Source organism: Mytilus edulis, chromosome 14 (genome assembly GCF_963676685.1).
Source record: "Mytilus edulis chromosome 14, xbMytEdul2.2, whole genome shotgun sequence".
In the NCBI taxonomy this organism is placed as follows: Eukaryota; Metazoa; Mollusca; class Bivalvia; order Mytilida; family Mytilidae; genus Mytilus; species Mytilus edulis.
The window spans coordinates 55335954-55352903 of NC_092357.1; the positions used below are offsets into that span (position 1 = coordinate 55335954).

General features: G+C 31.2%; 1 protein-coding gene across 1 annotated transcript in view; it reads left to right on the top strand.

Annotated features, from left to right (window-relative positions):
• Positions 1-16950, top strand: part of LOC139503703 (dual specificity calcium/calmodulin-dependent 3',5'-cyclic nucleotide phosphodiesterase 1A-like) — a 133301-nt gene that overhangs the window by 107780 nt on the left and 8571 nt on the right. Inside the window, exons 4-8 of the mRNA XM_071293552.1 lie at positions 515-689; positions 2093-2206; positions 14932-15114; positions 15659-15725; positions 16400-16657. Of these exons, the coding sequence (XP_071149653.1) occupies positions 515-689; positions 2093-2206; positions 14932-15114; positions 15659-15725; positions 16400-16657 (797 nt within the window). The remainder of the gene's footprint in view (positions 1-514; positions 690-2092; positions 2207-14931; positions 15115-15658; positions 15726-16399; positions 16658-16950) is intronic.

The window sequence follows — 16950 nt, forward strand, 5'->3', positions numbered from 1 at the left end:
CCTTTTTAAAATGGCTGCATTCGCTACCCTTCTATTTACTTAGCTTAATACACTGGTGTAACTGCACAACATGAACAAATTGTAAATATCAGTCTTTACTGGTAAGATCATAAGAATCACAAATGGAGGATAAATCACAACTAAAATACTGTAAATTCAGAAAATTATTGCGATGTTTTTATTATTGTGAAAAATGCAACATGGATATAATGATTATAATCGCATTAATTTAAACTCGCATTTTGAAATCTTTTATATGAATTAAACAGGATTTTTCTCAATATCGCAAAAATTGAAATCGAAATTTTAGTCTAAAATGATAAAATCTTAATTCACAGTATGCAAAAGTTGATAATATGAAGAACAAAATGTTTTATGTGATGTTTTGTGTTTTTTTCAGGTGCTGGTTGACTAACAGTATTACAAATCATTCACATGTACAATTAACAGGAAAAAGTAAAATAATATGTGGAACAAAATGTCTAATTAATGTGTTTTTGTGTTATTTTTTCAGGTGCTGGTTCACTAACAGTATTACGACGAACAAGCTCAAAGACCAAAGTAGGCTCTACTAGTAGTAGTCGAACCTCAATAAGTACAGAAAACGATTCCTATGCGAGTGTCGACCTCGGTGTTGATAAACTCCCTCCTACAGATACCCCCGATGCTTCCCATGTTTGCTCAATTAGGTCAGTATTTTTGTGATGGCGGTCTTTTAAGCTTAAAATAAGTAAAGTGACATGGTTTGATATAAATAAAAATTGTCGCTCAATAATACGTAAATTTGCTTTTTCAAAATCTAAATATTTATGGAAAATCTCATTGTTTATAAAACAAAAAGTAAATAATGTTAAGTCATTGATTGAATTTCCATTGTAAAAAACAGAACATTTCAAACTAATCACAATGTTTTGGTGTACGCATTTGAAAATATTACCTAAAATGCATTTAAGTCATGGAATGGTGTATTGTCCCATAGAAAAGTCCACATGTCCTAACTGTCAACACCGCTATGAGATGTGACAGGCAAAAATGAGACAAAAGATAATAAAAGAACAACCAAACTCGTATGTTGAAACAAAATGGCAATGCCATGGATTTTTTTTTATAAATGATCAAAATACAAACAACAGTATATGCAAAACACAACATGAAAAACCAATAACTGAGCAACACTTACATCACCATCACCATAAACTAAGGGTGAACTCTAGGGCTCTGGAAGGGGATAACTGAGCAACACTTACATCACCATCACCAAAAACTAAGGGTGAACTCAGGGGCTCTGGAAGGGATGATAACTGAGCAACACTTACATCACCATCACCATAACTAAGGGTGAACTCAGGGGCTCTGGAAGGGATGATAACTGAGCAACACTTACATCACCATCACCATAAACTAAGGGTGAACTCTGGGGCTCTGGAAGGGGATAACTGAGCAACACTTACATCACCATCACCATAACTAAGGGTGAACTCAGGGGCTCTTGAAGGGACGATAACTAAGCAACACTTACATCACCATCACCATAAACTAAGGGTGAACTCTGGGGCTCTGGAAGGGGATAACTGAGCAACACTTACATCACCATCACCATAAACTAAGGGTGAACTCTAGGGCTCTGGAAGGGGATAACTGAGCAACACTTACATCACCATCACCAAAAACTAAGGGTGAACTCAGGGGCTCTGGAAGGGATGATAACTGAGCAACACTTACATCACCATCACCATAACTAAGGGTGAACTCAGGGGCTCTGGAAGGGATGATAACTGAGCAACACTTACATCACCATCACCATAAACTAAGGGTGAACTCTGGGGCTCTGAAAGGGGATAACTGAGCAACACTTACATCACCATCACCAAAAACTAAGGGTGAACTCTGGGCTCTGGAAGGGATGATTACAGAGCAACACTTAATCACCATCACCAAAAACTAAGGGTGAACTCTGGGGCTCTGGAAGGGATCATGGGATCAGTTGTAGGATAATTTGCCAAAGCAATTTTTTTTCTTCAATTTTCCATCTTCCAATGAATAGAAAAATATGAGTGAAATACAATTGTAAGACGATTTTCTTTTCTTTCAGGTTACGAAATTTAATACGAAGGCTTCAGAAAGAAGATATTTCAAAAGAAGATTTGCAAAGGAATTTAGAATATGCAGCATCTGTGTTAGAAACAGTGTATATAGATGAAACTAGGTAAGATGAGTTGTCTACCATGAGGCTGAAAAAGTACTTCCTGTTACTCATAGGTGTAAATTTTGTACTTTGTGAATTCATTATTATTTATGGTTTACTCATTTCCATGGATTTGTTTCTTTTGTATAGGTGATCCATGATTTTAAATCTTCAATGAAAGAATTTGCTTTATATTCTAGATCTTGTAAGCTGATTTTGGCAAAAACAAAAAATTCTTTTTCAAGCCAAAAAAAAATTTACCTTTTAGGTTAGGGTTAGAGTTTTAGTTGAAGACAAAAGAAATTAGATTAATCCACAGAATATTCATCAAGTGGGGGACTATTTTTGAAAATGAACTTATTCTTGAAAGACAAATATAAAGAAATTTCACTCAGAAAAATTTAAGGATAATGAACAACAAGAAAGAGAAAAACATCTTTGAAATAACATCTGCTTTTGAATTTGTTTTGCAATTTATTGGAATTGGAAGTTGATATATTAGCCAATGTAGGCTTCAAAAACATAGTTAATCAGAAATTGCCTGTAAGTGCTGTCATCAAATACACATTATTCATTTTTGAATTTCTAAGTAATGTCATATGTCACCAAACGGTTAAGTTTCATTGGTTAATACACAGAATGAGGAAAAAGCAAAAGGAATTCCAAATAACGGTAGATCCTGGAATGGGAAAAATTAAAATCTATAGACCATAGTTTACTGCAGAGTAATTTCCAATTGGCCAGGATGGTTTTTCCACATTTTGACTTTTTAGTAGAAGATTTCAGGGCACATTAAATCACTCCTCCTTTGCTACTTCAAATTTACTTGTAAAAACTACTTTAGTATAATTATGTGTTTTAAAGCAAGTAATACAATGTATTTAGAAGTTCATTTAATTTATAGAATAGTTGTGTTAGGTCTATTGAAATAGAGGTGTTTTTCTTGATAAAAAGTAGTGCTCACAGATTTTTTTTACCAGGATGATTTGTGTACAATGTTTTAAGGCCATGGAAATTCTCTTTCTGGTTTTTCATAAATTGTCCCAACATGATTTTATTTTGTATGAAATTTAATATAAATTGTTCAATTTTAATCTCTTTTTTTTTAAGGGATTACAAAAGAAAAAAAAAGAAAAAAATTCCAGCTGATCAGCAGTTTAAATGAGAAGTGAAATATATAAATCAAGGAATATATTTCTTTGGCCTAATTTCTTAAGTTCGGAAATAAGTTGCCTTATTTTCTGGATTTTCACAAGTTGGTGTAATAGTATTGAACACTGAGTTTGCTTTTTTTATTGATGATTTTAGGTTAACGATAAACAGTACAAATATTCTAGGTTTTCAATAAACAGTACATCTATTTTTAGGTTGTGTCTTCCTTTAAAAGGGTAAACTTTGAAAATTTACTGCTTTAAACACTACTAATGTTGCTTTGACATAAGACCACTGATTAATAAAACTTTTTGTAGGTGACCCTTGTTTTTCAAAGGAAGTTGTCTTTAAAAAATCACTAGGACATTTAATTTTTGTCTAGTAAAATTTTTTTTTTTTTTAAATTTTAGCCCATGAAAAAATAATTTATCATTAGAAATTATATTAGGTAGAAATTTCCACTATTTTAACATTTTGTATCTGTTATCCTTTATAATTAACAGTTTTTACATAACAACCAGGCTAAGAGAAAATAAACAAAAACATTGATAATGGGAGGGAAATGTAGTTATTAGTTTCTACGCTGTTTATCTCCCCTTGTTTGGAAAAGGTTTACAGGAAAGGAAATAATGGGCATAAAGTGCAGATTAAAGGGCAAAAACAAATAGACAACAATTGGCAAACTAAATAAAGAATAGACAACAATTGGCAAACTAATTAAAGAATAGACAACAATTGGCAAAATTTATAAAGAATAGACAACAATTGGCAAAAATTATAAAGAATAGACAACAATTGGCAAATTTATAAAGAATAGAAAACAATTGGCAAAAATTTATAAAGAATAGACAACAATTGACAAACTAAATAAAGAATAGACAACAATTGACAAACTAAATAAAGAATAGACAACAATTGGCAAACTAATTAAAGAATAGACAACAATTGGCAAACTAATTAAAGAATAGACAACAATTGGCAAACTAATTAAAGAATAGACAACAATTGGCAAAATTTATAAAGAATAGACAACAATTGACAAACTAAATAAAGAATAGACAACTGTTGGCAAACTAAATAAAAAAATAGACAACTATTGGCAAAAATTTATAAAGAATAGACAACAATTGACAAACTAAATAAAGAATAGACAACAATTGGCAAACTAATTAAAGAATAGACAACAATTGGCAAACTAATTAAAGAATAGACAACAATTGGCAAACTAATTAAAGAATAGACAACAATTGGCAAAATTTATAAAGAATAGACAACAATTGGCAAACTAAATAAAGAATAGACAACTATTGGCAAAATTTATAAAAAATAGACAACAATTGGCAAATTTATAAAGAATAGAAAACAATTGGCAAAAATTTATAAAAAATAGACAACAATTGGCAAATTTATAAAGAATAGAAAACAATTGGCAAAAATTTATAAAGAATAGACAACAATTGGCAAACTAAATAAAGAATAGACAACTATTGGCAAAATTTATAAAAAATAGACAACAATTGGCAAATTTATAAAGAATAGAAAACAATTGGCAAAAATTTATAAAGAATAGACAACAATTGGCAAACTAAATAAAGAATAGACAACTATTGGCAAAATTTATAAAAAATAGACAACTATTGGCAAAAATTTATAAAGAATAGATAACAATTTCTGAAATAATACATCAATGAATAAGCCCCCATCCAGACCCTCTACTATATGTGTAAATGAAAATTCAAGGTTAAGAAAACTTTTTCAACTGCAGTTTGTACTTTATAGCCTTAAATATCTGAAATCTGAGGCTCATAAATATGCATGGAGAGTTCCACAAATTATCTGCAGTCAATATAAACTAGGCAATGAAAGAAAAATTAATCTTCTGGAGTCGTTTTGAAAAGATTGATTAAGAATAAGATGTAAAAGATTGAACTATTCACAAGAACATTAAAATACTTGGAACTAATAGGCCATCACTCTTTTGAGTGAAATTAAATCTATTAATTCTGAAAGTATTCATGATGGTGAATTTTAATCAGTAATTTAAGAAAGTGAATGTCAAGGGTATTAATTTACTGCAAGTATGACTTAGATTTTTATTCTATTTGGTTTATTTCTTTTCATGAAATATTTTTCATGTAATCGACATTTAAAGAAACGGCATCTTTTAAGTTAATTATCTTGACTTAAGTTTCTTTTCTTAATTGCCTTTTTAGAGTTCAAACAACAACATTGGAAACAATATGTTTGCAGGACTTATGAAATGCAGGCAATTTTTTGCTGAGGCAGCAGCTTTTATGTAATGCAGTTTCTATTAGTTTCTAATTGAGCATTTTCTTTTGAATTGGCTTCTTTTGGCTACAAAACTTGTGTTAAGAGGCCACCTTGGGGTTGTTTTTGAAATCCTTTAGTTGGCCTCTGGGCACAGGTTATAAGCTTACCCTTTGGTAGCCTCAAAGCACAAGTTAAGATTAATTAATGCATCATTAAACTAGTATCTGTCCTTTTTACAAAATATTAATATTATCACAATTAGACGATGCATTTCAACTTTCATATACAAGTTAGTCTTGATTATAACCAAGAAAGAGTTTAAGGGTCATCGTTTGAAAAAATTTGCAGGTTTAGACATTAAGGTTGTGACTGGTTGTCTCCCTTTTGGAAGTTTTACTTTGGACACTAAAAGTAATCTCTGTATGATGAAGTTGTACATGGGGAAACTGAATTTGTCTCCCTTTTAAAGTTGTACATGGGACACTAGAGTTGTCTTCCTTGTTAAGTTGTGTACTTTGGACACTGAAGTTGTCTCCCTTTTTCAAGTTGTGTATTTAGGACATAAAAAATTGTCTTTTTTTTGAAGGACACTAAAATTGTCTCCCTTTTTTTAAGTTGAACTTGGAACACTAAAAAGTTGTCTCCCTTTTTTAAGTTGAACTTGGGACACTAAAAAATTGTCTCCCCTTTTTTAAGTTGGGACACTAAAAAGTCGTCTCCCTTTTTGTACTATGGTGAAACACTTTGTTATCAGTATGTGTTTTGATTTCAGTACAAATAAAGATAGGAATGAAACACAAAAGTAAGTCTGACATTGAATGCCGTTTTAATATATGCATATTTTATCATTTATGCACATGTAGATTTAATACACGTCACTTTTCGTTTGCATCCAGTTTACAACGACCTCAGCAGTTTATAATATTATAGTTCAGTTACTAACATGCATTTTGATTTTTGCGATAGAATCATATATTTTCTTCAATTTTTTCATGTACAAATTCATGTTTGTTTTTATTACCAAGGATTAATTACTAGTCATCTTGATTATATTTTTCATATTTATCATATTTTTAATGTTTCATTGATTTTTTTAATGGATTTTCATTTTTCAGCTAGTCTCCCAAAACTTTTCAGCTAGACACTTTGAATACCTTTTAGCTAGACTCTAAATTATTTTTAGCTACCTGCCCTGATCAGAACAGGTATTGATTTGATATAGGTATTTTTGAATACTTTTTTCCATGAATGAGAAGAAAACATTATGATTTGCATCAATGAACTTTCAAGATGGTCAAGTAATAAAAACATAACAAAATCAATGTGATAACTGGGATATTTGTTAAGGGGGTCTCATTGGGGGGTTCCGATCCCGATCCCGCTTATTATTTTGTCAGATTCCCGTATTCTGCTATGTACATAAGCAATTCTCATTTTTTTTGTCATTTTACGGGTCCCGCTAGACCTCATATCCTGTTTTCAGGACACAATAATTTGACTTTCAGGTGTCAAGCTTACAAAAAATCGGCAATCCTGCGTCAGGCTTAGACCCCAATGAGACCCACTGTTAATGGACTTATATATCATGAACATCTTATTAGAGACTAAATTATGATAACTAAGTTATTGAGTTTGCAAGGAAATATTTTAACCTGCAACTTTGATACTGAACTTCAAAGGAACCTTACAGTTGAAATTGCTTGTTATCTCACCTTTACAAGAGTTGTCTCCCTTTGAAAAAGGTATCATGTATATATATTAACATAAATAAGAAATATTGTTAAACTTATCTGTTGATCTTGAGGCCTGAAAAATCCTGAAGAAAACTTAAAATGTTTTTTTATGAAATTGGTTCACAAGCTAATGGAAAATACCTTGCAATAAGGGGAATAACTCTTACCGAATTTTCAACATAAAATAGGGAATACCTTTTTATTATCCTGTTGATGTAAAGAACATGAATTCTACCAAAAGATGATGCCAGGGGTGGATCAAGCAATTTAAAAAAAGGGGGGGGTTCCAACCACATGTCCCCATTCAAATGCATTGATCGTCAAAAAAAAAGGGGGGTCTGAATCCCCCCCCCCCTGGATCCGGCAATGGGTGCCCTTAATCTAGTGATTCCCACCAATATATATATATATATATATATATATACACAACTCGTCTAAACATCAACCCAACAATATATATATAGATAATTTGTATGTACTAGTATGCTAATAGAGTTTATATCGTAGTGAGATTTTGTATACTTATTTAACTTGCAGCATGTAATATTTAAAACAGGGTATATATACTATAAACCTTCTAATAATTTTAACAATTAAACTTAAGAATTTTTTTTTTAATTCATTGGTTTAAATGGGCATACTCAAATTAAAAGGGGGTGGAAATATTAAAAAAAAAAATTAAAAAAATTGGTATTCTTGTTGGCTTGAACAATGTTTCATACATAAAGATTAAACTTTTCAAAAGAATGATATTTCTATGGTTACGTTAATAACTAACTTAAAAAAGTATAATTTGCTTGAGTTTTTAAATTTTTAAATGTATTTTCAAAAAGTTCTAGATGCATGTAACCAGAATAATTCAGTCCTTAATCCCCATAATAGATCTCTTCTACATATGAGGGCCTGAATACTTAACACGATAAAAACTTGTCACAAATCCTCAATTTTGAGTGGTACCTGAGTGTTGATAGGTGACAATCAGCAATCAGCTTAATTTTATAATGATAGGTAAATCAAGAGCTAATTTTGAATGACTATAGAATATCGGAAAATATATGCCGTTACTAACTAAACAATAGCGCCTGATGATAATATTAGCCATGACCGTTTCCGGTCCTTCAAGGACCTTCTTCAGAGGCTGAATCATAATTTTGAATGACTAATTGAAGAAGATTTTTCATTGTCTATGCATCCAGGCGTTAATGAAGCCATCATAGATCAACAGAATATAATGACTGAATTATTCGGGTCAAGATGCATGCGATGTACAGCCAGATTCTTGCATATTTAATATCCGTGTAGAATTCTTGTGTTTTATAGATATTAAAAGCATGTAAATGTTTTGAAACATTGTTCTTGTCAATTTATTATCAATTGATTCGGATTGTTTTCTTAAACTATAATTTCCTGTATGTTGATATGAATTATTTTTTTTAATGTTAGAATTTTATCAACTCTCAACTTATTTCCTTTGAACTCTAGCTACCATTAGTACATATATACATACCATTGAGAGTTACATATAAAATTTTGAATTTCAGGTATTCATTACACCATTAAACCATACATTATTTAAAGCTTCAACCAGTTTTTGAAATGACAAAATCATAAGTAATAAAATGAATTTGTCATTTATAATTGTTTTATAATTATCATTGATCTACAGTTATTTCCCCTTTCACCAACTTTCATTTTGGATGACCAGTTGTTATCTGCTACATGTGGTTCTATTTGAGATGTTTATTATTGACTGCAACTGTACATGCAAACTGTCAGCAAGTTGGATAACCAAATTTCCCAAATCACTTTTCAAAACAGGAATTTGGTCCATTATTTGTCTTTTAAGATTATATTGATGTTACAGGAAATTTTGAACTTAAGGTATACAGCTCAAATCTAAGAAAAGTATTGAAAAGAAAATCCAGGATAATGATAAAAAAAAAATGACCATATCTGTGGTTATATAAGACGTCTGCTTTTCCATTTGAAAAAAATCACATGCATTTTAACATTTGCTGAAAAGTATTTTAATGCATAAGTTTTTTTACCCAGCATTTTATAATTTTCCTTATAGTAATCTTAAAATAGAGATTATGTCAAATAACACATGTATACCTCTTGTCAAAATTGGCAACTTTTTTACTATTTGCCATTTCGTGGAAAATTAGAAAATTTATTTAAAGGTCATTTGCAAATGCCTGGAGTAAAAATATAAACAAATGAAAAAAATAAAAAATTGCCAGAGAAATTCAAAGGCCCCTTAGATGGATAGTTAAGTTGACAAAGACTAACGAGTCCAATTTATATTTTCAAATTGAAATACAAAAGTTCCAACTAGCAACCTAATTCTTGTCAAACGGAATAAAATGCCATACTGTGTATGTTCAGTAATTGGGGATGATTAGTGGATAGCAATTCCGATGATTTATCCTCTGGTTTAGATTTGTTGATTTCCCCGTAGCGGAATCATTAATCGTCATGCGAACATGACGTCAGAGTAGATTGAACATCATCACCAGACTTGTGTCGGCAAAATCAATTGGCATTATTGTCAAAAGCACTTTTCCAATATTCATTAGATATATGAATCTTGTCTATTTATACAGAGTTTTTCCAGGACAATGCCTCAACAGACATAGAACTGATCTGGCACAATTTTATTAATTGCGTTTCAGTAAATAACTCCAAAAAGATGCCATTCAGACGCGATTTGGCAATCAAGAAAATTATATACCACTGTCAAAGTACACGCTTTTATTTTGTCATGTTAATGAAAAGTAGTGGAAAATCGAAATTAGATAATATTTTGCTATCTGTTACTTTTTTTTAGGAAAATTAACTCTTTTGAGTTGACTGACTGTAGATTTAATGAAAACAGGGAACCATCTTACTGGAGAGAAATTAGTCTCTTTGTTATTGAAGTCGACATTAATGAGATTTCTGTTTGACAGCAGACTTTTCTTTTTAATAAGAATTCAATTTGATATCGGGTTGAATTGGTACTGGATAAACCTTGGGAACTTAATTTGTATTGAAAAATGCTATCTCATTTACATTAAGATCTATAACAGTACATTTAGAGATGAAAGTTTTCCATTTATATCTTTGAAAAAAAACCAAGAACATTGTACAATTCATAGGGAAGAAAATGAAATATTGAGAACATTTTTTTTGTCAAGAAGACAAGAAAATTTAATTACACATTATTTTAAACCCCAAAAAGACATATTCACCGTGATTCACTCAGGCACAGGTCCTCAACAAATGAATATTTAAACTATGAACATAGGTTTTCAACAAGTGGGTTATACTATAGACATAAAAATTGAGAATGGAAATGGGGAATGTTTCAAAGAGACAACAACCCGACCTAAGAGCAAAACAGCAGAAGGACACAATGTGTCTTTTATAACAGGGATAAATCCACACCCAGGGGTCACAGTACAATTAAGTTCAGTGATAATTGCAAGCTCAATAATTGTTAAAACTGGTTTAACAAAATGTCAGCAGCACCAAATTTTTTAAATGTTACAAAAAAAAAGATGTAATTAAAAAAAAAGGGGGGGGTCAATGATTGAAAAGGTTACAATTTAAGTTTGCCTCTTTCAGGTTTTTGGCATGAGCTGTTTTCTGTTTATTGGTCACTATGTTGTTGAAACATTCCAAATTTCAACTCTTTTTTTGGTGTTAATTATAGGAAGGGCTATGCTACTGGTAGCAGTGCTCTTAAAATCTTTAAAATTTTTGTAAAGTTCTTTAATTTTAAGTAAATGTTTTATTTTATAGCCATTTAATTTGTTATATCAATGGTCTTCATCATTTGGATTTTTGAACTTCAGGTGGCAGTTATTCTAGTAAATCTGAAATGTAATGTGTACACACATCATAAAATAATATTCTCAGTAGAGGATCTGTCTGACCAATGGGGTAGCTAGGAGGGGGTTGCAGGGGTTGGAATGTTCCTTTATATTGGACATTCAATGCATTTGAACTGGGACATATGGTTTGAACCCCTCTTTTTCCTGGGTAACATCAACCACCCCTTTTAAAAAGGGCTGGATCTGCCCCCCCCCCCCCCCCCACCCCCACCCCCCAACCCCCTTCTGCTCAATGATTGAAAATGTCAAATGATTTTAAAATATTAGTCATTTTGAAAAAAATATATTCTAGTTTTCCCATGCAGATGCTTATAATTTCATAATAATCATAGATGGCGAAGAACAATAGAGCTACATTTTTGCAGCTATAATATTTGTAAGAATACATATCTAGAAAGTTAAAAATACCAGTTTTTGTAATTTGAAAGGTGTTTTTTCATAAAATCTAATCTATTTTCCAACATGAAAATTTGATAACATTAGCAAAAAAAATCCAATATTGACTTGACCTGAAATAAAAACATTTTAATTTATATTTTTTTTCTTTTAAAACCTGTCATGTCCTTGTAACTAAAAATAATCAAATGTCCTAAATTGAAAATAGTATTCTTTCACAAAACCAAGCAAACTATTTGAAAACATCAGTCATAATAAAGACTTCTTTGTCATTAATTTATTACTAGTGAAGTATGCATTATGATGTCATTAGTGTATGCTAAGAATAAGATGCATTATGATGTCATAAGTTTATGTGCACACAGTATTTGTGTCATGGAGACAGGAAGTGACATCCATTATGTTATGATGTCATAACTTCTAGTAGTCCTGAAAGTGCAGCTCTGTTGTTGTTTTTTGTGTGAAAAGTTATGCAACCACAAGGAAGCATAACTTACATGAAACTTGTGAAAGCTTTTGGAAACAATATAAACACTTGGCATGGCTGAACGCACTGGTTGCATGTGCCCATGCAGCTGTTTGAGGAAGAAAAACAAAGTCAAAGATAAGGACTTGCCAGTGCCAGTGGCTATAAAAATAACAAAGTAAGTTTGCATTTCCCACTGACTGACATTGCAACTTTAAAAATTTAAGTGTATGGAATAAAAAGAGAACTTAAAAGACCATTTTACCTAGCACTGATTCTTTGACTGTACATAATCTTACTCAAAGCCCATATACTAGAGTTTAGCTGAATCCAAAAGTCTCATCATTGACATCAGGTTAAGAGGGGAAGGAGTTGGCAGGTTTCCTTAATTGTCACATGTTTTATTGTATATGCCTTTTAAAAAATACCTGAATACCCATCTAATTGTACAAACTGAAAGTAAGATTATCATGCATCAACCATGTGATTCCCCCCTTTTTTTGATGATATACATTGGGTGTGTTTTGTATATAAGTGCCTGTTCCTTCACAATCAACCCTTGTGTGCATGCCTACAGTACAGGGTCCTGTAATGTATTGTAAAGAACAGGTATGTCCTTTCAATGATAAAGTTCAGTTCTTTTAGTCCAAAAGTCAAATGCCCCAGACTGGTAAAATTTTATTGAGACTAGTAAATATTTGCAAAACTTTTTTAAACATATAAGAAAAATCTCTGAATAATGGTCTTCTGATAAGTGGTTGGAAAAAATGTTGGTGCAGGTGCTCTTCTAGTCTGTGGTTGAGCACGAGACTGAGTCATTTGACTATATATAGTAGCAAAAATATACTATAATATATATGTTCTATTGTCTGCTCTTTGGTTGGGTTGTTGGCTCTTTGACATAATCCCATTTCCAGTCTCAATTTTGTTTTGAAAGTATGAAACGAGACATCCAAAAAAGTAATCATATTTATTTTTACTTATTTCATTTAAAGATTTTTTCAGGTTTAAGATGTAAATAGTCAACTAGTACTACTGTTTATCCTGTACCTTTAGATATTTCAATTTTCTGGGAAGGACATCACTATTTTTAATGAGTAGACATTGATAGATAAAATCAAAGTGTTTAGTTTGTTTTTACAAGGCTGCTTATATTTTTTTTCATGATTGCAGCTGGTACTAATCAGTTTCAAGCTGTACAAGTCCTTTTGAAAGCTGACTTGTTTCTTGTATAAAATATTTAAGACTGTTTTTATATTAATTCCTTATCAAATGAAGTCTTAAAAATCATGTTCATTCTTTTTTCTAAATTTTGTTTGAAATTTAAATTAGCTCTCAGCAGTTTCCCATCAATAAAAAATAACCCTTGTAGTATTTCAAAAGATCTTCTCTCCTATCAGCTTAATTAAGGTAGAAAGCTCTAAATTCTTTTTCTGTAATTCTATTTCTTAAATTCCGTAAGGTTTCCGCTAATTGTACACTGCGGGAATGAGAATGGAACAATGTATAGTAAAGTAAAATCATAGTACCAAAGGAAGAGACAAGATAATGAAATCTTCAAGAAAAGAAGGATAATTCTATCTATCATCCGTAGGGGGTATTGTTGCGTTGGTTAAAATCGATACCATACAAGCAGCTGATTTCATCATTGACGAGGTCTGCTGTGTGATTTTCCTATTGAAACAAGTTTTTCTTCATTTTCAGATGTCAGTTTCTCCGTGTTATAATAAATTTGCCCCATATGGCACGTTTACTTTTGACTTGTTTCTATTTTGGAAAGCTGTAATTATTTTTCCAATATTGCAGATGAGAAATATCCATTTATTTTCTCACTTTTTTCGATTATTCTTGTCACAGTATTATGCAAGATTATTGGGACAATCATTATTAACCAAAGATTTTCAATAACTGAAAAAAATTGCAAATGAGTGAAATTATAACATGTCAATTAGACAGCAACCTTTCAAAATTGGGAAAGTACAGAAAAGCATGAGTTTATGAATAGGTTTTACATTTAATCTTTTAGTAATTTTTGTTATGCCCAATTGTTTATGTTTTTTTTGTTAAATGATAATTAAATTAGATTGATTGATATTATAGTTGCACTTTAGTCATATTTCATTTCCAAATGTGTTTTAAACACAGTTTTTTTTATGATCCAGAAATAGTTTTATTTTTTCCATGTTCAAAACAAGTAGTACACAGGTACTTTGAAATTTGAAAATTTTCTAGTCAATGGACAATAAAGAAATTGCTGATTCATGTGGTCTATGCTTATCTCTAGGTTACTTTGCATTTAAAAATATGTCTGCAAAAGTTAAGTATTATTATAAATAAAGACTCCTCTAAGTAAATTTTGTGACAATATTGACACCTCATGTGTAATTTTTTGTACAGCAAGATTTCAATATTTATATAGTGCTTTTGGAAAACATTTACTGATTTAAATGTCCTTTTCTCGTGTTAAAAGTTGAGCCTTCAACTTGAGGTTCCTTCACATTTAAGATTTTAGTTTAATTCTTTAAGCATGTTGTTATTTTAGTGATTTTTTCCACACAGAAAAAATTGGATTAAAAACAATTTTGAAATCATCGTTCATATTCAAAATATATTTTTATTAGTGTATAACTGTATATTGTCAGACTGAAGTAATTTCAACAGCTTGACCTGTGCTGGGTGTATTAGTTCTAGTGTTCATGTTATGTTCTAGTGACCGTCTGCAGTTGAGACACTTTATATATTTTTGAAGTAAAAGCACAAGTTGCCGATTCGATTGCCTTATTGTCGAAGGTTTAGCTTATTCAAGGGAGACAATATTATGAATGAACACCTTGTGAAATATCTTTACAGGCGTCTCTGTGATGAAGATGACGAGCTCAGTGAGGTCGAGCCGGATGCTGTTCCGAGTGAAGTTCGGGATTGGTTAGCCTTGACCTTCACACGCTCCATGAGCAATATCAAAAGACGAGGGGAAGAAAAACCAAAGTTCAAAAGTGTTGCTCATGCCATCCGGGCCGGTATTATGGTTGACAGGTAAAATTGTTAATCTATAAATTATCAAAAAATGTATTTATAATTGTGAAGATCCCCTTTAAAATATTAGATTCCTGCCACCAAAACTGTAAAAAAACCAGCAGCCAACAAGCTGGACACTCAAGGTTAAGAGACACCATAAATAAAAAATATATCATCAAGGTATTACGGTAGATAAATTATATGGCAGTGATATCTCAGATCAAAAGAAAAATTGAACTAATTTTTATTTTCATGTGTCTGTTTTAGAGTTGTGGTTTTACAATGTTCATGTTTGTTTCCTATTTCTAGTGAAGACATTAAGAAATTAATACTTATTCTTTGAATATTTAATAAAATATATTTGATATGTTTTGTCCCCATATTTTATTACTCTTGATCTATTAGTAGAAATATGACTATAGATCAAGATCTGTCAGCAATAAAGGAATAAAGAGAAAATTATAATAGTTCATTTGAAAAAAACAACATTTTTTTATGAAGTGCATTTTGAATTGCTAATGTAACAAATTGAAATGCTGTATTTATTTTGAAATACTTTCAGAATTTACAGAAGACTTTCAAGTTCAACAGGATTACACGTTCCACCCCATGTTCTACTGTTATTAAAGGTCAGTGATTACACATTCCACCCCATGTTCTACTGTTATTAAAGGTCAGTGATTACACATTCCACCCCATGTTCTACTGTTATTAAAGGTCAGTGATTACACGTTCCACCCCATGTTCTACTGTTATTAAAGGTCAGTGATTACACATTCCACCCCATGTTCTACTGTTATTAAAGGTCAGTGATTGCATGTTCCACCCCATGTTCTACTGTTATTAAAGGTCAGTGATTACACGTTCCACCCCATGTTCTACTGTTATTAAAGGTCAGTGATTGCATGTTCCACCCCATGTTCTACTGTTATTAAAGGTCAGTGATTACACATTCCACCCCGTGTTCTACTGTTATTAAAGGTCAGTGATTACACGTTCCACCCCATGTTCTACTGTTATTAAAGGTCAGTGCCATGTTTTTACAGTTTTAAAGCAGTTTGTATAAGGTTAAATGGCCAATTCTAAAGCTGTTAATAAAATATGAATTATATGTCAGTAGATAGAAAATAAATTAAACAAATAATTTTTTTTATTTTCAAAAGTACGCAAATTACAATTATACAATAGAAATACTGGGATTCGTTATCATGAAAAACTTAAATGAATGGGGATTTGATGTTTTTGTTTTTCTATTTTCAGCACTTGGATATGGGATTTGATGTTTTTGTTTTTCTATTTTCAGCACTTAGATGAATGGGGATTTGATGTTTTTGCTGTGAACGATGCCGCTGATAATCATTCTTTGAAATTTGTTGGTTATGAACTCTTACAAAAATATGATATAATTGCAAAATACAAAATCAACAGCACTGTTCTGGACACTTTCCTGTTAAATCTTGAAATAGGATATAGCAAATATAAAAACCCTTACCACAACCTTTTACACGGTGCAGATGTTGCCCAGAGCGTACATGTGATATTAAACCAGAGTAAATTAGTGGTAAGTATTTTCTAGAAAAAAAGTTTGGTGATATATTTTTCACTAATATGTGAACAGCATTGATGGTCTTGTGGTAGCTTGTTTGCCTCTGGTACAGAAGGTATTGGGGTTGAACCTCAATCATGTCAAACTGAAAACTTTGAAATTAATATTTGGTGCTTCTCCAATTAAAGTCGTATAATATTAATGTAGGAGAGTCCAGATGTTTTTTTTTTATACCCATTTCTTTATTTTTTTATACCCCTGCTTTAAAAAAAATGGGGGTATACTGTTTAACTCTGTCTTACATTCCT